An 18,749-nucleotide genomic window follows, 5' to 3' on the forward strand; every position below is an offset into this window, starting at 1 on the left:
CTGAATGATAAACATGTCAAAGTCTGACTACACAGCCATGAAACCCTCGAAACACTAATTGCATTGCAGTTATACACAAGTGGAAAAAAACATTTACCCTTTCAAGAAAAAAAAAAGTCTGGTGTTTGGGACTAGTACCTCTCTGTAACATTTTGTTCTTTTGTTTTGTCATTTCCATAATCACATTAGCTGCTGTTGCATGATGAACCAATCTTATGTGTGCCAGTATGTGCAAGACATGCCACTCCAAACTGCCTCTTTTTCCATCAAGCTTCTGCTGTGGATCCAGTGTGTCATATAAGGCGTTGTGTGGTCACTTCCTCATTTGATCTCTTCCCTGTTAGCCTGAGAGTGTGTTGGGGGACAGGAACAGACTTGTGCAAATCGGTGAGCAATCGCTTTCCCCTGCAAAATCCGCAGCTCTTACTGTGTGTAATAGTGTTTCAGTCCCAAGATTCACGTTCTATCGCGCTGTTTAGGGTAATGAAGACAAAATGCATGGAATAACTCAAAGCTGTATCCTATTTTTGTGGATGCATACACTGACCTTAGTGAAAAGTGAAGGTAAGACCATACTCTTAAACAAATAGTTACATTCATAAGTCCATTTAAGTAATCATTTTATTTTTATTATTTATTTATTTTATTATTATTATTTATTATTTTTTTTATTTTTTACATTTTGGATCTTTTTTCTGATGTTTTTTGTTGTTATTGCCATCACATTTTGTTTTATATGAGCTGAAACATGAAGTTGTCATTGAATGTTGATCTGCCAAATGAACATACAATGTGATTAAAATGTATTTGTGTTTATTGTTTTTCCTCAGATTGTACACTTGAACAGTTTTTAAGCAGTCGCCTATACGATTCAAATTTCGACATCACTGGCCTGGCAGCCACCTACGCTGGTGGGACACAAGTCAGACTGGGCTGCAATGTCGGCTTCACTGGATTTTTCAAATTAGTGTGTGTAGAGGGTAAATGGCAGTCTCGTGGGGCTAAATGTCAACGTAAGTTACCATCTTATACTGCTTGGAAATTAATATCAATATATTTTATTATATTTTATTATAATAGGAGTGGTAAACGGAGATGTTGCCATGTGCGTTGAATGCGTGCACATTACATAAGCACATAAAAAACCTTTATTTTCATTGTAACGTTAAAATGAAATGCCTGCCTCCATTATTGGAAGTTAGCCAATATATGTGCTAATCATAATAATAATACAAAGAACAACTTTTCATGGATCTTTCCATGTGTTATAATGCAAACCAGAAATTTACTTTGATACACTGTTGCATTTTTGGTATTAAAAATGCTATCTTATGTCAATGTTGATCATATATTGCATATAGGGTTAGGATGGTAAAAGGATTATTTTGTTTTTCTGTGTGCAAGGTTCAATTTATAGCTGCCATATTCACCCACATTCACTCTCATGCTCATTGTTTTCAGCAAAATCATGTGGTCACCCTGGCGAGGCCCAGTTTGCCGAATTTCACCTGGAGAAGGGAGACGACTTTGTCTTTGGATCCGAAGTTGTATACACCTGCCAGAAAGGGTATGAAAAGAGTTTATTTTTAACAGATTTGCCTTGTTTTTTTTATTATGCGTCTCTGTATTTCTCTCTGCATAACGAACAAAGCAACTTTAATTTGGCTTATTTGAATGGGACATTTCCATTTTCCATTTCTATGTCATGTTCTTTTTAGCTACCAAATGGTCAGTAGGACAAACTACCGGCGTTGCATGGCAGAGGGCTGGGATGGTGTTGTCCCTGTCTGTGAGGGTAAGAGCTGAAAGTAAAGGATCTTATTCACTCATGTCCTCCCACACAGGTGGAGATATCACTCCTTGTGTCTGTTTCTGTGCTCGTTTCATCCACCAAGATATCTTGCAAATGTTGCAGATAGAGCCTCGAAACAAAAAGCAATGCTCAGCCGGGCGGGGGTGTAAACATGAATCCATGACATTGAATCACGCTCTTGTGCAATGCTTATATTTTAATCCCCTTGAGATTTCATTGTTCATGCAAGCTGATATTTTGGATCTATTTTCTCATTCCAGCCCAACAATGCCCAGTGATACATGTGAAAGATAATGTCCAGGTGATTGGAGACGCAGAGGAGGCAACCTACGGCAATGTACTCCGATTCAGCTGCAGGTCAAGCTCTTTAATCCTGGAGGGGTTGCCAGAGATCCACTGTGAAGAAACTGCAGAGTGGAGTGGCCCAGCTCCAACATGCATAGGTACTGTAGGGTGCGGTAAAGGGGAGAAAGGAGAGTTTTAAAGAGGGAGTTGAAGGAGAGGGACAGGGACACACACACATACATATAACACCCTAGCAACCAGCAGTAATCACTGTAACAACCAGCGGTAATCACCTTAGCAACCACTTAGTAACAGCTTAGTGACCACTAGTAATCACCTAGCAACCACTCTGTAATACCCTAGTACCCACTAGTAATCACCTAGCAACCACATAGTAACACTCTAACAACCACTAGTAATCACCTAGGGACCACCTAGTCAAGCAGATCATTGCTTTTTCAGCAAGCACACTCATGTACCTAGTTCTACTAGTTCAAAACCATTAGTTCAAAACATCAATTAAATGGTGATGGGATTGTTCAGGGGAATATCGTTCAATTTGGTAATTCTTTTTTAAACTCTTTTCATGCCAATTATGCTGTTTGGGATAGCACTGGATACTGTAGAGCACTGGGAGCTGCCCAGTGTAACCACAGTCTTCTACTGTAACTGGAGCAGTTTAAGTGTCTTAAAGGTCAAGTCCCTTTTCATTCTACAATTGATTGATAAAGCTATTAATACAATGACAACATGTGACAGTTTAACACAATTTTTTTAATTAATTTTGTAGCTATGAATTTTTGCTTCTGCTTTGTATTGTTTGTGAACATTGTGAAATTCACATGCATATTTTGTCATGATGGGATGGAAAATTTGTAGTAAATATGAAATAAAATATCTGGAGACCCTTTACATCTGGATCCAGATCTATATGACATAATACTTTAGAATATTTTCAAAAATGTCCATAAGTTTTTGCTCTCAAAGGAGCTAATTAAAGGTTAAAATGTTACTATTCATGTGCCTCTTCATAAACAAATGTCATTTATATTCATGTGTGTGCGTGTGTGTGTGTGTGTGTGTGTGTGTGTGTGTGTGTGTGTGTGTGTGTGTGTGTGTGTTTTTGTGTGTGTGTATTCAACAGAGGTAAAATGTACAGCACCAGTGATTGAAAATGGTCGAGTGCTTGGCAATATCAATGAGTACCAAGAAAATGAAATCCTGCGTTTTCAATGCAATGACAAGTTCAAACCTACTGAAAATAGATCTCCAACTTGCACAAAAATAGGCCTCAGAGCAGAGTGGAGCCCTACTCCTCTGTGTGAACGTAAGTATTGTATATAGAGAGATCCAGTTTATTATTTAGATCTCGCTGAATACTGAAAGTATGATACTTGATGGTTGTCATGGTAGTTCTTATTAAAACAAACTAACATACTACACATTTAATTTCCCAACCAATGCAGCAATAAAATGTAGACTGACACTGCCACCAATCGCGGGAACCAGCTATGAACCCAACTCCAGAAGTGTGTTTTCACCTGGTGACACAGTAACAGTCACATGTGCAGAGACGTTCTGGATTTTTACCAGAGCAGACACAGTGAAAGAGGTTACCTGCAAAGACGATGGAACATGGGATGAGTCACCGGTGTGCCAAGGTACAGAACTGTTTGAGCTTTTGTTGAGGTTGTCGTGTTTTACTGTGATTGTTCATCAACTCCTGATTATTATTATTCTGTTCTTTATTTACTTCAGATGAATCTCACTGACACAGTTCTTTTTCTTATTTTAGAGGTAACATGTGCCAATCCACGTGATAACCTTGTGGATTACTGGGGTCAGCACTACTGGCAAACGAAAAAGTTGGATGACACTGTAAGTTATAGATGTAGAGCAGGCTACAAAACCACAGATGGCAGGAAGGAGGCCACATGCAGAAGGGATGGGTGGACACCAAAACCACTGTGTCAAGGTATTTGAAGAAGACACTGTATTTCTTACAATTGCTGCCATATAGAGTTACATTTGTATCTTATTTTGTAAATAGGAAAAAAAGGTTTTGAAACTGAAAAAGTGTTGATTTCTTCTGCTTTCACTTCCAATGTCCTTTTGTTCACTAATGCATTATTTTTTTCATACTTTAAAATCTCTTTTTATTAATTCAAATGTTTTTTTTTATTCATTCAAATCTTGTGGGTGAAGTAGAAGAGAGGGGCGTGGTCAGGGTTTGCTACAACAGGTGAATGACAGGTCGATCACATCGGTACTTCACTGATCAAAATGTCTGAATCTGTTGCTGAGCCACAACAGCAAACAATAAATAGACCTAATAGTGTCCTTTGCCAAAACATTGGATTAGTAAACTATTTAGCTTGTAAAATGACATGTAGCCAGTTAGTTAATTGAAAAAGAAGGATCCAAAACTTTCAAATGAAAGAACTAACTTCATAATTGAATTTATTTCAGAGATAACATGCGACAAGAAACAAGATATCCCTCATGCTGTAATTGTCAGCACTGAAAAGTGGAAATACAAGAACAATGAACGGGTCCAGTATGACTGCGTGGATGATTATACAGGAAGATTTATTATTACCTGTGGGGCAAATGGTTGGACCGGGACTCCGAACTGTAGAGGTAAGGACATACAGTTTACAACAAATACAGTTTGAGTTTGTTACCTTATGGAATCATCCACTATGTAAAAGGATGAATATTTCCAAGTACAGTGTGTGTACTAAGATAAAATAATGCATTTCATTCATATGAATTGTTCATATGCAGCATGATGTGGAAGGTAGTAATTTGTATTTTTGGTCAACAGTACAAATGATTGTTGAATAGTTTCCACTTTGATTGTCTCCTGTCCCAGAAGAAAAGAAAATGTCCAGCAACACTTGCTGGTAGAATATGGAGTCCTTTATTTAAACCAACGTGTTCCAAGTGTTGATGGACATTTTCTTTTCTTCTGGTTCATGCTTTTGTTTAGCACCTTGGTTGGAGAGTGAAGTAGCTGCAGATCTGTTCTCTGTTGAATTACAACATATGTAATGGTTTCTAGCATGGAGATATGAAATTATAGATACTCATGACGAGGCAATGCTGAAATCAGACAATTCCTGGAAGTTGCTTTTAAGATGTGGGATATGTTGTAGACATCCATCAAAACAGCAATATCAGTACATCTTAAGATAATACCAATTAAAAATAAAGATATAACCATACCTCCACATGTAATAAGGAAGCCCTGTATCATATTGTTGTGATTATCACCAGCCGGTCAGTGTGTAGAATGCTTCATAATTGAATTGAATTTATTTCAGAGATAACATGCAACAAACACAATATCCCAAATGCTGTAATTGTCAGCAATGAAAAGTGGAAATACAAGAACAATGAACAGGTCCAGTATGACTGCGTGGATGATTATACAGGAAGATTTATTATTACCTGTGGGGCAAATGGTTGGACCGGGACTCCGAACTGTAGAGGTAAGGACATACAGTTTACAACAAATACAGTTTGAGTTTGTTACCTTATGGAATCATCCACTATGTAAAAGGATGAATATTTCCAAGTACAGTGTGTGTACTAAGATAAAATAATGCATTTCATTCATATGAATTGTTCATATGCAGCATGATGTGGAAGGTAGTAATTTGTATTTTTGGTCAACAGTACAAATGATTGTTGAATAGTTTCCACTTTGATTGTCTCCTGTCCCAGAAGAAAAGAAAATGTCCAGCAACACTTGCTGGTAGAATATGGAGTCCTTTATTTAAACCAACGTGTTCCAAGTATTACTGGATATTTTCTTTTCTTCTGGTTCATGCTTTTGTTTAGCACCTTGGTTGGAGAGTGGAGTAGCTTCTGGTCTCTGTTGCCTTCTGTCCCTACTATTCCCTATGTAGTGTGTCCTGTCCATTCACTTCAAATATTTCACACAACCAATACACCTTTCTCTTTAACATTAGAAAAAACTTGCAACCTACCACATGACTACAACCTGCTTAACAATCCCAGAGAAAATTACTGGAGAAGGACGTTGCACTCAATACAGAGATATAGCTGTATAACAGGATACAAAAATAAGGATGGCGAGAATTATGCAACATGCACAGCTGATGGATGGACACCAAACCCCCTGTGTGAAGGTACTATATTCAAGAGCTGAGAAATAAGCGATTTCACTAAAATACTTTACGCATTTTGGGAGCTAATTTGCACTGCATTTCTAAACAACTGCAGATATGTCCGTCAACTGCAGTTTATCACTCTTTGAAGAAAAAGATGTGGCACACAGAACATGTAGTTGGTTTAGAAAGTTATGTCATGTTAGACCATAAAGCAGCACCAGTATAAAAATACACAAGAAAAAGCATAGCTGAATTACAATGTATGTAATGCTGTCTAGCATGGAGATATGACATTATAGATAGGCAACACTGAAACAGGACAAATCCTGGAAGTTGCTTTTAATATGTGGGATATGTTGTAGACATCCATCAAAACACCAATATCAGTATATCCTAACAAAATACCAATTTTGTATTATTGGTGTTCTGTCTGGTTCAATTTTCTAAAAGCAATGAAGAAAGATGTGACCTAGTTAGCTAACTTAAATGACTAATTCTTTAAATTTTGTGGAGCTTATAGTTGAAAGAAGAATCTAAAACTGACACCCTTTTTTTCACAAATAAAGATATAACCATACCTCCACATGTAATTAGGAAGCCCTGTATCATATTGTTGTGATTATCACCAGCCAGTCAATGTGTAGAATGCTTCATAATTGAATTGAATTTATTTCAGAGATAACATGCAACAAACTAGATATCCTAAATGCTGTAATTGTCAGCACTGAAAAGTGGAGATACAATAACAATGAACAGGTCCAGTATGTCTGCATGGATGATTATGAAGGAAGCTTTACTATTACCTGTAGGGGGGCAAATGTTTGGATCGGGATTCAGAGCTGTAGAGGTAAGGACATACAGCATACAACAAATACAGTTTAAAGGAATAGTTCACCCAAAAATGAAAATTCAGTCATTCTCTACTCCCCCCACGCCCCCACGCCAGCTGAAACTCGGGTGAAGTTTTTTAGTCCATACAGCAGGTCCTGAGCTCCACAGTGGAATGTGTAGAAGCCTTCTCCAAAACAACTGAAGTTGCTGGGGACCTGACTTGACTTGACTTCACGGTTCAAAAAATAACGGAAAATAACCATAAAATGGCTCCATGCAGCTCGTCCAGCACAATGCAAGTCTCCGGAAGCCAAACGATCCCAAAGTGACTTGAAAAGACCGACATTTACACCATTATTTAGCTGAAATCGCCACTCTAGCTGTTATTTCAAAATACGTCACGTGTGCGTGCCCCGACCTTGATAGGTAAGACTAGCTCGAATAAGCAGAAACAAGACTTCCGGATTGGCCATTTAGCCTTCAAAATAAAAGCGTGAGATCTAGAAAATAGGTAGAAATACTGTTTTAAACCAATTACTTTGTATTTAATCGTCAAATCCAGTAAGTGAGCACCCATATTAGTGTTTGATGTCAAAATAATGATGAAAAATGCCAGAAAATGTGCCATTTTTAACTATAAATGCTGCATGTATTACACTGTACAGAATACATACAGAACAGAGACTTAAGTGGACATCAAACATTAATATGGGTGCTGACTTGTTGAATTTGACGATTAAATACAAAGTAATTGGTTTAAAACAGTATTTCTACCTATTTTCAAATCTCACGCTTTTATTTTGAAGGCTAAACCGCCAAACTGGAAGTCTTGTTTCTGCTTATTCGAGCTAGTCTTACCTATTGAGGCTGGGGTGCGCGCACACGTGACATATTTTGAAATAACAGCCAGAGTGGCGATTTCAGCTAAATAATGGTGTAAATGTCGGTCTTTTCAAGTCACTTTGGGATCGTTTGGCTTCCGGAGACTTGCATTGTGCTGGACGAGCTGCATGGAGCCATTTTATGGTTATTTTCTGTTATTTTTTGAACTGTGAAGTCAAGTCAAGTCAGGTCCCCAGCAACTTCAGTTGTTTTGGAGAAGGCTTCTACGCATTCCACTGTGGAGCTCAGGACCTGCTGTATGGACTAACAAACTTCACCCGAGTTTCAGCTGGCATGGGGGGGGGGGGGGGGGGGGGAGTAGATAATGACTGAATTTTCATTTTTGGGTGAACTATTCCTTTAAGTTTGGTTATCCTATGGAATCATTCACTATGTAAAGGGATGAATATAAGTACAGTGTGTGTGCTAAGATAAAATAATGCATTTCATCCATATTAACTGTTCAGATGCAGCAGGATGTGGAAGGTAGTAATTTGTATTTTTGGTCAACAGTGTAAATGATTGTTGAATAGTTTCCACTTTGATTGTCTGGTAGAATATGGAGTCCTTTGTTTAAACCAACGCGTTCCAAGTGTTGCTGGACATTTTCTTTTCTTCTGGTTCATGCTTTTGTTTAGCACTTTGGTTGGAGAGTGAAGTAGCTGCAGATCTGTTCTCTGTTGTCTCCTGTCCCTACAGTTCCCTATGTAGTGTGTGTCCTGTCCATTCACTTGAAATGTTTCACACAACCAATACACCTTTCTCTGTAACTTTAGAAAAAACTTGCAGCCGACCACATGACTACAACCTGCTTAGCAATCCCAGAGAAAGTGACTGGACAAGGAGGGTGGGCGAAAGACAGAGATATAGCTGTATAACAGGATACAAATATAAGGATGGCGAGGATTATGCAACATGCACAACTGATGGATGGAGGCCAAACCCCCTGTGTGAAAAAGGTACTGTATTCAAGAGCTGGGAAATAATCAAGTGATTTTACTAATATACTTTACGCATTTTGGAAACTCATTTTACTGCACTGCATTTCTAAACAACTGCAGATATGTTCGTCAACTGCAGTTTATCACTCTTTGAAGAAAAAGATGTGGCACACAGAACACGTAGTTGGTTTAGAAAGTTACGTCATGTTAGACCATAAAGCAGCACCAATATAAAAATACACAAGAAAAAGCATAGCTGAATTACAACATATGTAATGCTTTCTTGCATGAAGATATGAAATTATAGATACTCATGACGAGGCAATGCTGAAACAGGACAAATCCTGGAAGTTGCTTTTAAGATGTGGGATATGTTGTAGACATCCATCAAAACACCAATATCAGTACATCCTAACAAAATACCAATTTTGTATTTTTGGTGTTCTGTCTGTGTCTGGTTCAATTTTCTAACAGCAATGAAGAAAGATGTGACATAGTTAGCTAACTTAAATGATAATTCTTTAAATTTTGCAGACCTTATAAAATACCATGCAGCCAGATAGATGAATGAAGAATCCAAAACTGACTGACCTTACGGAAGCCCTGTATCATATTGATGTGATTATCACCAGCCAGTCAGCGTGTAGAATGCTTCAGAGATAACATGCAACAAACTAGATATCCCTCATGCTGTAATTGTCAGCACTGAAAAGTGGAAATACAATAACAATGAACAGGTCCAGTATGTCTGCATGGATGATTATGAAGGAAGCTTTACTATTACCTGTAGGGCAAATGGTTGGACCAGGATTCAGAGCTGTAGAGATAAGGACATACAGCATACAATAAATACAGTTTAAGCTTGGTTACCCTATGGGCTCATTCACTATGTAAAAGGAACAATATCCCCAAGTATAGTACGTGTGCTAAGATAAAATAATGCATTTCATCCATATGAATTGTTCAGATGCAGCATGATGTGGAAGGTAGCAATTTGTATTTTTTGGTCAACAGTGCAGAGGATTGTTGAATAGTTTCCACTTTGTCTGCTGTCCCTACAGTGCTCTATGTAGTGTGTGTCCTGTCCATTCACTTGTGGTGTGTTGCTGGACATTTTCTTTTCTTCTGGTTCATACTTTTGTTTAGCACCTTGGTTGGAGAGAGAAGTAGTTGCAGATCTGTTCTCTATTGTCTTCTGTCCCTACAGTTCTCTATGTGTCCTCTCCATTCACTTGAAATGTTTCACACAACCAATACACCTTTGTCTTTAACCTTAGAAAAAACTTGCAGCCGACCACATGACTACAACCTGCTTAACAATCCCAGAGAAAGTGACTGGACAAGGAAGGTGGGCACAAGACAGAAATATAGCTGTAAAATAGGATACAAATATAAGGATGGTGAGGATCATGCAACATGCACAGATAATGGATGGACACCAAACCCCCTGTGTGAAGAAGGTACTGTATTCAAGAGCTGAGAAATAATCAAGCGATTTTACTAAAAGACTCTACTCAAGTATAGATTTGCTCAAAGTACCTGGCTTTTTTGGAACTAATTTTACTGCACTACATTTCTAAACAACTGCAAATATATCTGTCAAAGAGTCTAACAGCCCCGCGACGTTGAATTTTGTGGAAGCGTCCCTGCCAAGTTGCTTTAAAGATGTGGAATATGTAAAACTATATATAAAACAGCTACCATCAGTACATCCTAACAAATACATTTATTTATTTTTAGCCCCACGGCTCTAAGCATCGCAATGTTTGGCCGTCCGTCCGATGCTCTGTTCACCACTTTTGGTCACGTGGGTCAAAGTGTGCCACAGGGACTTAGATTGCAGACTCTCAATCAGGAGACCTGTGTTCGATTCCCATCAGGGACGCTTCCACAAAATTCAATATACATTTAATATGCTATACACATAACACAGTGGTCTAAACATGGCAAACTCTGTTGTGGGTGGTTAGACCTTTAGTCTTGTTGGAGAACTATCGTCAATCTCGTGTCATATTGACAAACCAAGAGAAACACAAAATAATGTCCATGAACAAAATGTGGCCAGATTCGAGTACTACTGCCTTGAAGAAAATACGCAACTGTGTTCTGTGTCGTTCTGTGTTGTTTTCCTTGGAATGGTGATATTTTGATCTAATATCTTCCATATTTATAAGATATTCCATATTTCTTTTGTTTTCATACTGTAGACAGCTGTCCAAAACCTCAAGTTGAAAATGGATTTGCTGTTGGACCATTCAATGGGATGTTCTTCTACTCCTGCCATGATAATTATAAGCTTTTTACCAAAGGCTGGTGGGGTGAAGCCAAATGTAACGGTGGAGTGTGGCCTGGACCTCTACGATGCATTGGTAATGGATCTTTAATGTCTGCTGTAAACTGGCCACAGTGACTTGTGGATTAAGAATTACTTGATGCAGCTTCAAGGTGCTGCGTGTAGCATTTTAAACATCTATGTATCATTGTTAAATTAATTGTGATACCTATGTGTGTGATATTTAGCAGCCAAAACAGTTTTTACAATAAAAAAAAAGTCAGATTTAACACACTGGTTGGCTATGTGGCACTGTGGCTAGTAGAATCAACAGGCTTATATCAGCCATAGCCAACGTTTATATATTTTCTATACTCATACATTTATTTATAATGGAATTAGATATGAATTTATATATGCTCATCTTGATTCTTTAAACTGATCTCTTTTGTCTAATCTTATTTCCATTTGAATTCTGTTTTCTTTGTCTGACTGTCATAGTGTTGTCTGCTTTTTGTTTTTGCTGTGCAGATTTAAGATTTGTATTTTATTTATTAATGTATTTAGGATTTATACGGATTTATTTGTCAGGAACAGTGCAGAAAATCATTGTTACAGCCTTTGGATCTTACAGACATTTATCATTACAAAAAGCATATAATAGTTACAAGAAACAAGTAAATGAGGAGTGAAATAACTGGCAATATCTTACATTCATTGACAATGATTTACAACTGAATTTTATTGCTAACCTTGTTTGTATGATATACGAACTAATTATTTATAATCATATGCTCCCTAGATAAGAGGAAATGTGGGGAAATTCCTGAGATTCCTCATGCAGTGATCACAAAACTTTCAGCTGATGAGTATGAAGAAGGAGAAACTATCCGAATTGATTGCAAGACAGGATACTCCCCTATCATTGACCAAATAACTTGTCTGAAAGGAAAATGGGACCTGAACGGGATGTCACTGACAATGATCTGTAGATGTGAGTCATCCATCTAATTTTACTCGATATTTGAAAAGATATTTCAAGATGTAAACATATCTATTTTCATCTCTTGCAGCTCTTGCCAAGCCCTGCAACCCCCCACCTAGAGTTGAGAATGCCGTTGTTATAGGTGCATTTCAAAAGAAATACTTGTCTGAAACTAATGTAACTTATCAGTGCCGTGATAAGTATGCAATGGAGGGAGGGGACACGATCAGATGCAACGATGGTGAATGGGGACAAAACAACCTCAGGTGTATGCGTACGTATTGACAATATCCAGAATAATTTCACACCAGCATCATGAAACAAAATACCTAAAGCAGGGATTTTTCAGAAGATTTGGAGTGTTGTAGTTAGGCTATACATTTCTCTGGGGCAGAAATAATCTCACTGATTGAGTTAAACCTCAATGGGTGGAGCCAAAGAACCACTAAATGACATTAGATTGAATCTCACTGATAAAAGCAAGGAGTAAGGCCCTATTCAGACTAGAAGTGGAACAGGCTGCGTATCGGCTGTGTGGCGTAGCCTGCTTCTCTTTGGCACTCTCAGCACGTGATTTCACCGAAATACACAGTGGTAATACATTGTAGATGCTTATATTTGCGTCATATTACCGCAGAAGCACATATTGATTAATACAGTGATTCTCAACCTTTTTCATATCAAGGACCCTTATTTAGTCCACATTAGGGCCACGGACCTCCATTTGATGAGATTTTGTCTCTTGGACCCAAATCTGAGAATATTTTTATTGTTAGATATGATTTTGTCCAGAATTCCATGACTATCTGTACTGTAGGTAGAGAGATAACAGTGAAACTATGATCAAAACAGTCATTCTTCTACATTCTCTAATTGTGTTAACTTCTTGTAAATGAAATAATGCTGAAGTTTAACAATTCATCAGTTTGCTGGGGACCCCCTGGAACCCCCTCAAGGACCCCTGGTGGTCCCTGGACCCCACGTTGAGAACCACTGGATTAATACACGTTTAACACAAGTTTTAAACAACGGTCATTGTGGGATGATCAACATCTTATCTGCTTTTGAATTATCACTTGCCTTTTGAAAATTGGGTCTTTTATTGAATTGTCACATAAAGAAATAAGAATAGATGTTTAGGTTTATTTATTCATAGTTAATTTATTTATGTTACTATTTAAATAGAGAGAGAGACGCATAGGTCCTAGAGACGCATAGGTCCTGTAAGCTTGCCCAATCAGGTCACTGGCTGAGAAACATCCTAAACAAATTAGCATCTGAACAGCCCAGGTGCGACTCGCATGTGTCAATCCCCCGTTGCATCCATTATGCTTCTGGGCTGGACAAGGGGTAAGATAGGAGGTAGCTAATATTATGAAGCCTAGCGTTGTTGCTGCCAACTGAAAAAAAAAAGTCTTTGATATTTTTAATTTATATTTTGACCAGAGTTCCTTCTTTGACGTTGAAGTTTACCAGTTAGCTAGCTTGCGCTCTATGGTTGTTTGGCTCCACCTACTGGGGTTTAATTTAACCAGTAAGAATATATCTGCCTCCAGAGTAGCTCTGCCTCAAGAATCAATCTGCGATTTTTCAAGTTTTTATGGGCCAGGAATCAAAACATGCTAGTACTTGTGTGTGGGACCCACGATTAACATATTTTAGGTCCTACACTGATAATTTAAGAAAAGCTAATGTAAAGGAACACATTAAGTGCAACAGCACTACTGAAAGCTTAATGCTGCAAAATACTTTTCTAACTCTCGCATGTCTAAGACTAAGAGAAGACATCTACATGTCTATGAGTGGATTTCTCAGACACACTATGTTTCATACTATATTTTCAGAGGACTGCGAAAAACCTAAAGATGAGGAGCAGACAATGACCGTGACAGAGGAGAAATTGAGATATATGAACGGAGACGTCATAAAATATCAGTGCAACGAACCAAGGGTAAAATTTGGAGGCAATGCGACATGTGTCAATGGCGCTTGGAGTGAAGCAATAGAATGTAAAGGTAAGGATTAGTGTGAGTGGAGGCAAGTTAAGACAACAAGCAATGTAGTGGAGGATACACCCACCTAAACTCAGTTTACCCACCTTCTTATTTGCTGGAATAGTGTTTACCGACATTTTTAACTTGACATACATTTTTATGATATAAATTCATAGTACACATCATAGAAAGTACACTGATGTAACATAGACAAAGATAGGGTATATTGAAAAAAAAAGCATAAATTAATGTTTTTTTCATTATACTAAGCCTGCTTATACCAACAACTAAATATACACATTGTGCTACAGCATTTGCATGCAGTTGAAATACTGGGCACACAATGTAATAAACATTTTATCAATTCTGAATTGATCAAAGAACTTTGCTGAAAAATCAGTGTATTCCTTTGCATATCCGCAAACATCACTTACTAAAAAGTCACGTGAAAACCCGACGTGAATTTGAAACGTGCTTTTTGGACACTTTTTTTGGACACTTTTTTTGGACACTTTTTTTTTTCATATGTGAACATGTGAAATTTTGATGCAAATGACATGGGAATGAAAATATGGGAATGGGAATGAAAATAAGTTTTCACATGTGAAACAAATATTGTCATGTCATCGCAGGTGAAAACAAAAATTGTTCACATGTAGAAAAACACTTCACCTATGAATTGAAATTTTCACATCTGAAGTAAAAGCTGGGGACTCGAGTCACATGACTTGGACTCGAGTCAGACTCGAGTCACAATTTTAATTGCTTGAGACTTGACGCATGAAGAGAAGACTTGAGACTTGACTTGAGTTGGGTTCTGGTGACTTGGGACTTGACTTTGACTTGTAATTTGATGACTTGAAGAAGATCTTGGGTTTGTGTAAATGACTTGGATTGAAAGTGATGAGATTTGTTCCACCAGATGACTGAATTTAAATTCTGTTTTCTTTCAGATATAACTGATACTGGACTCTTGACTTGGTGTTCTACATTTTGACTTGAGACTTGACATTAATGACATGGACTTGACTTGGACTTGACTTGGTAATCTGCATTTAGACTTGGGACTTGACTTGAGACTTGTGCCTCAGGGCTTGAGACTGGGACTCAAAACTACCACGTCAAAATACAATGTGAAAAAAATTATTCACATATGAAAACCAAAATAGCACATAGCTTTGAATTCACATGTGGGTTTTGACATGTGACTTTTCCCCTGGTTCTGAAAGTGAATATGTAAATAACATCGTTCTTTTACTTGAAATTCATTAGTAAAAGCCAAAATCATTAAAAATACAGATGACTCCGTCAAAAATGTTTGATGGATAGAGATTTGGACATCAGATGCACAATAAATGGATAGAGATTTGGACATCAGATGCACAATGAATTCAATATGTAATAATATATATAGCATATTCATAGAAGAGAAGATGACTATATTGTGGTCTACGCATTTTATTGAATAATGTTTAATAATCATTTAATAATGTTTAAGTGTAAAAGCTGCAGTACACAGTGTGTTACCAGCAACGTTAGTATGTTTTTCTTTATTTTTTCAGGTCAAGAGGTTGAGAAGGGTGACTGAAAAATTATGTATACGGGTAAGTTTATAGGGATTATAGCTCTCTTCTCACTATGACCTGTAAAATTAAATCATACCAGAAACAACAGATTATGATTGCAAGATCACAAGAGATTGCAGTTGGAAAGGTTTTTCAATTAAGGTGAGGCACCACAGATGAAAATGGTGATTTTTACCAATATTTTACTTCTATAACTGCCTGGTTACATAAAACGTACAAAACAATTCAAAAACAAGTCAAAAATAACTGTAGGCCTATATAGTTAATTTATACATTTTCATACTATCTCCATCAAGTACGCCAGGCACAAAATGAGCTAAAACAAAAAAAAAAAAAAAAACTTGACCATTTTCTCAAAATAACATTCCCTGTATGCAAAATACTTTCTTTTTTTTTTAAACCTATATGAAAGATACAGCCATCAAATTTGACATGGTGCTGCTTAATAAATATAGCTGGTAGTTTACAGAGGCTTTTTTGATATTATTTTTTTTATTTCTATTTTGTGTTTTACATGAAAAACATGAAAATCGCAGACTTTTGCCATATACATAGTATTTTAAAATAATTCATCTCAATAAATATTTTTACAAATCCCTCTGTAAATCACCAAATACTGTATGTAGTTATTCATCAGAATGAAAGAGGAAAACAGGCTGACTTTATCCTCTGAGAATTTTTTAATGAAATATTATAATTTGAATATCTTAACTCATTTGAATATCTTCCAACCCTAACCCAAAATTAATAATCATAAAAAGTCATAATAAAAACAGTGTTTGTGTTTGTGCCCCTTTCATTGAGATAGGATGAAAATATATTTTTTTTCCTATTCACCTGTGGTGCCTCACCTTACACTATACTATACCATGAGTAATGTAAGATGAACAATAAAATATGTCTGTGTGTCTGGTTACTATTTTCCTCAACACAATGATAGAGCAAGACACAGTCCTTCATATTTGTCAGTTCAGTATAACCCAACTGAAGTTTTATTGCGAAAACTATACAGGCTACTTAGAACTGGATGCAGCATTTAGACCCACTGTACATTGAGATGTAATTCTGATCAATGGAATTTTCTCCTACAGCTCTCACTCGGGGCCGTAATGCTGATGTTGTTCAAGTCTTTAAGAAGTCTCAATAAAAATGCATGAAAAAAAATTTAACTTTTTTGTGGTCTTTTTCCATTGGTCATTTAGTCATCACCCAGAGAGAAAACTGAATTTGTCTCACATGAGCCATGCATACATACAGTAGCCTACGTAGTATCTTGATATACAGTAGATTCCTAGAGTAACAGTTCATTTTTGAAGCTAGCTGTCATTTGTGTAATGGTGTTATCTCAACTTCATAGTCTCATATTATGAAGTTCTGCCTTGTCATAAAGATGGACATATAGAATAAAAATCAACAGCTAATAGGGGTCAAATGAGTAGTAGAAGCAAATGGAGTATAAATGTTTGTACATCTCCAATATTTGAGTGCTATGGAGCGAGATCACTGCCACAAGTTGAAAGCTTTTAAGTTTTGAAAGGTTGAAACTAGTTACAGGCGACCCAGAGACTGATCAGGCAACCTACACATCCCAGTGGTCAAATCCTCTTTAACCAGATCCATCTGAAAGCTAAAATGCCAGCAATTAAATTAATGAGAGATAAGTATGTAGGCTTGGACGAGACACCATGTATGAATGGAGTGAGTGAAGGCACACAGCTAACATTAGCCCACTGCTTTTCCACCTGAGAATTGTCTAGTATTGGTTTTCAACATAGTAAATAACTCTTAACAAATTCTGACATAGCATTTCACATATAACCTTTATTTGCCAAGAAAAATCAATACAAAGCCTCAGTTGCATTTGCATTGTTGTTGTAACTTTGACTAATTGATAGGAAGTCCAGCCAATGACAAAAGTTGCAGCATGAAAGGCGGTATATACAATTGGCTTGGATTTCGACAGAGGGAAGATGACTGTCCAAGAGCAAATAGCCCCGCCCTCCAGGCCCTGTACAGGACACCATGTACAAGGTGACAAAACCTGAAGTTACAAACTGAACGCTGACAGAAATCCCAGGATTCGTAGCTCTAAAAATGAACTGATGAAAGTTTGTGAAGAGAGTGCCGTAGCTTCACATGTAAAGGTTTTGTGATTTCATTACTTCTAACCATTAATCAAACTAATACATTGTTACAAGCATTCAGAAATGTATTTAAACTGGAATTAAAGACAGATTTTTTTTTTTCAAGTGTACAAAACCTTCTTACAACCATAAAACCCAGTGCCAGATCTAGCCTTTTGGGGGCCCAAGCGGAAATGGAAATGTGTCAGGGGGCCTCCTTGGGGAAAGTCAGCGAAGCGGCATGGAACATGTCTTTGTATTTGCAGGTCAAAGAAGAGCTATTTACTGTAAATCAACACAACAAATATAGAATACAAAGTGTTGCATTTATTTTCAAATAACAATAAATGACAACAGCAGCAGCACTTTAAAACTAAGTTTCAACTTGTCAAAACAAGCTTTCAAAACTAGCTTTGGTCTTCCAAAATAAGTTTCATTTTTTCAGATCTTTCAGATTGTGTCAGTAGTCTCTCTCCATTGAGTTCAGAATCAGCATTATGTCATAAACTGTGACTAAAAGTATGAAGGTTGGCTTCAGGCAAGGAGCCCCTATGGTTGGGGTAAGGGTAAGATGATGGTCGGGATGTTCCAAAGCACAGCAGGTGGTTGGGTTTAGGCATGTGGTTACTGAGGTTAAGGTTAGAGTAAGATTACGGTCTAGGCTGTCCTAAACCAAGATGAAGGTTTGGTTCAGGCAAAGAGTCCCTATGGTTGGGGTAAGGGTAACATGATGGTCGGGATGTTCCAAAGCACAGCAGGTGGTTGGGATGTTCCAAAGCAGAGCAGGTGATCGGGATGTTCCAAAGCAGGGCAGGTGGTCGGGATGTTCCAAAGCAGAGCAGGTGGTTGGGTTTAGGCATGTGGTTAGTAAGGTTAAGGTTAGAAGGTTGGGCTTACC

At 37.4% G+C, this 18,749-nt stretch overlaps 1 protein-coding gene across 3 annotated transcripts; it reads left to right on the plus strand.

Annotated features, from left to right (window-relative positions):
- The first annotated feature begins 411 nt into the window (after positions 1-411).
- On the plus strand, positions 412-16,892 carry LOC139918782 (complement factor H-like). Of its 3 annotated transcripts, XM_078285780.1 has the most exons (20): positions 412-564; positions 831-1,013; positions 1,462-1,567; positions 1,719-1,795; positions 2,074-2,256; positions 3,243-3,425; positions 3,565-3,759; positions 3,894-4,073; positions 4,568-4,738; positions 5,425-5,592; positions 6,076-6,255; positions 6,914-7,084; positions 8,727-8,909; positions 10,169-10,351; positions 11,099-11,260; positions 11,966-12,157; positions 12,237-12,422; positions 13,993-14,163; positions 15,705-15,746; positions 16,820-16,892. In XM_078285780.1, the coding sequence occupies exons 1-19, from the start codon at positions 495-497 to the stop codon at positions 15,728-15,730; spliced, it is 2,970 nt and encodes a 989-aa protein (XP_078141906.1). In that variant the 5' UTR covers positions 412-494; the 3' UTR covers positions 15,731-15,746; positions 16,820-16,892. The 3 variants fall into 3 exon arrangements, with proteins under 3 accessions (XP_078141906.1, XP_078141907.1, XP_078141908.1); XM_078285781.1 differs by lacking the exon at positions 6,914-7,084 and having other exon boundaries at positions 414-564; XM_078285782.1 differs by lacking the exons at positions 6,076-6,255; positions 6,914-7,084 and having other exon boundaries at positions 415-564.
- Positions 16,893-18,749: the final 1,857 nt, after the last annotated feature.

The sequence above is a fragment of the Centroberyx gerrardi genome, chromosome 9, assembly GCF_048128805.1.
Source record: "Centroberyx gerrardi isolate f3 chromosome 9, fCenGer3.hap1.cur.20231027, whole genome shotgun sequence".
Taxonomy (NCBI): Eukaryota; Metazoa; Chordata; class Actinopteri; order Beryciformes; family Berycidae; genus Centroberyx; species Centroberyx gerrardi.

Coding starts and splice junctions, on each gene's coding strand:
- LOC139918782 (XM_078285780.1), top strand. CDS start 495: ATGCATGGAATAACTCAAAGCTGTATCCTATTTTTGTGGATGCATACA. Junction 6,256..6,913: donor ACCAAACCCCCTGTGTGAAG/GTACTATATTCA, acceptor AATTTATTTCAG/AGATAACATGCAACAAACTA. Junction 7,085..8,726: donor CGGGATTCAGAGCTGTAGAG/GTAAGGACATAC, acceptor CTGTAACTTTAG/AAAAAACTTGCAGCCGACCA.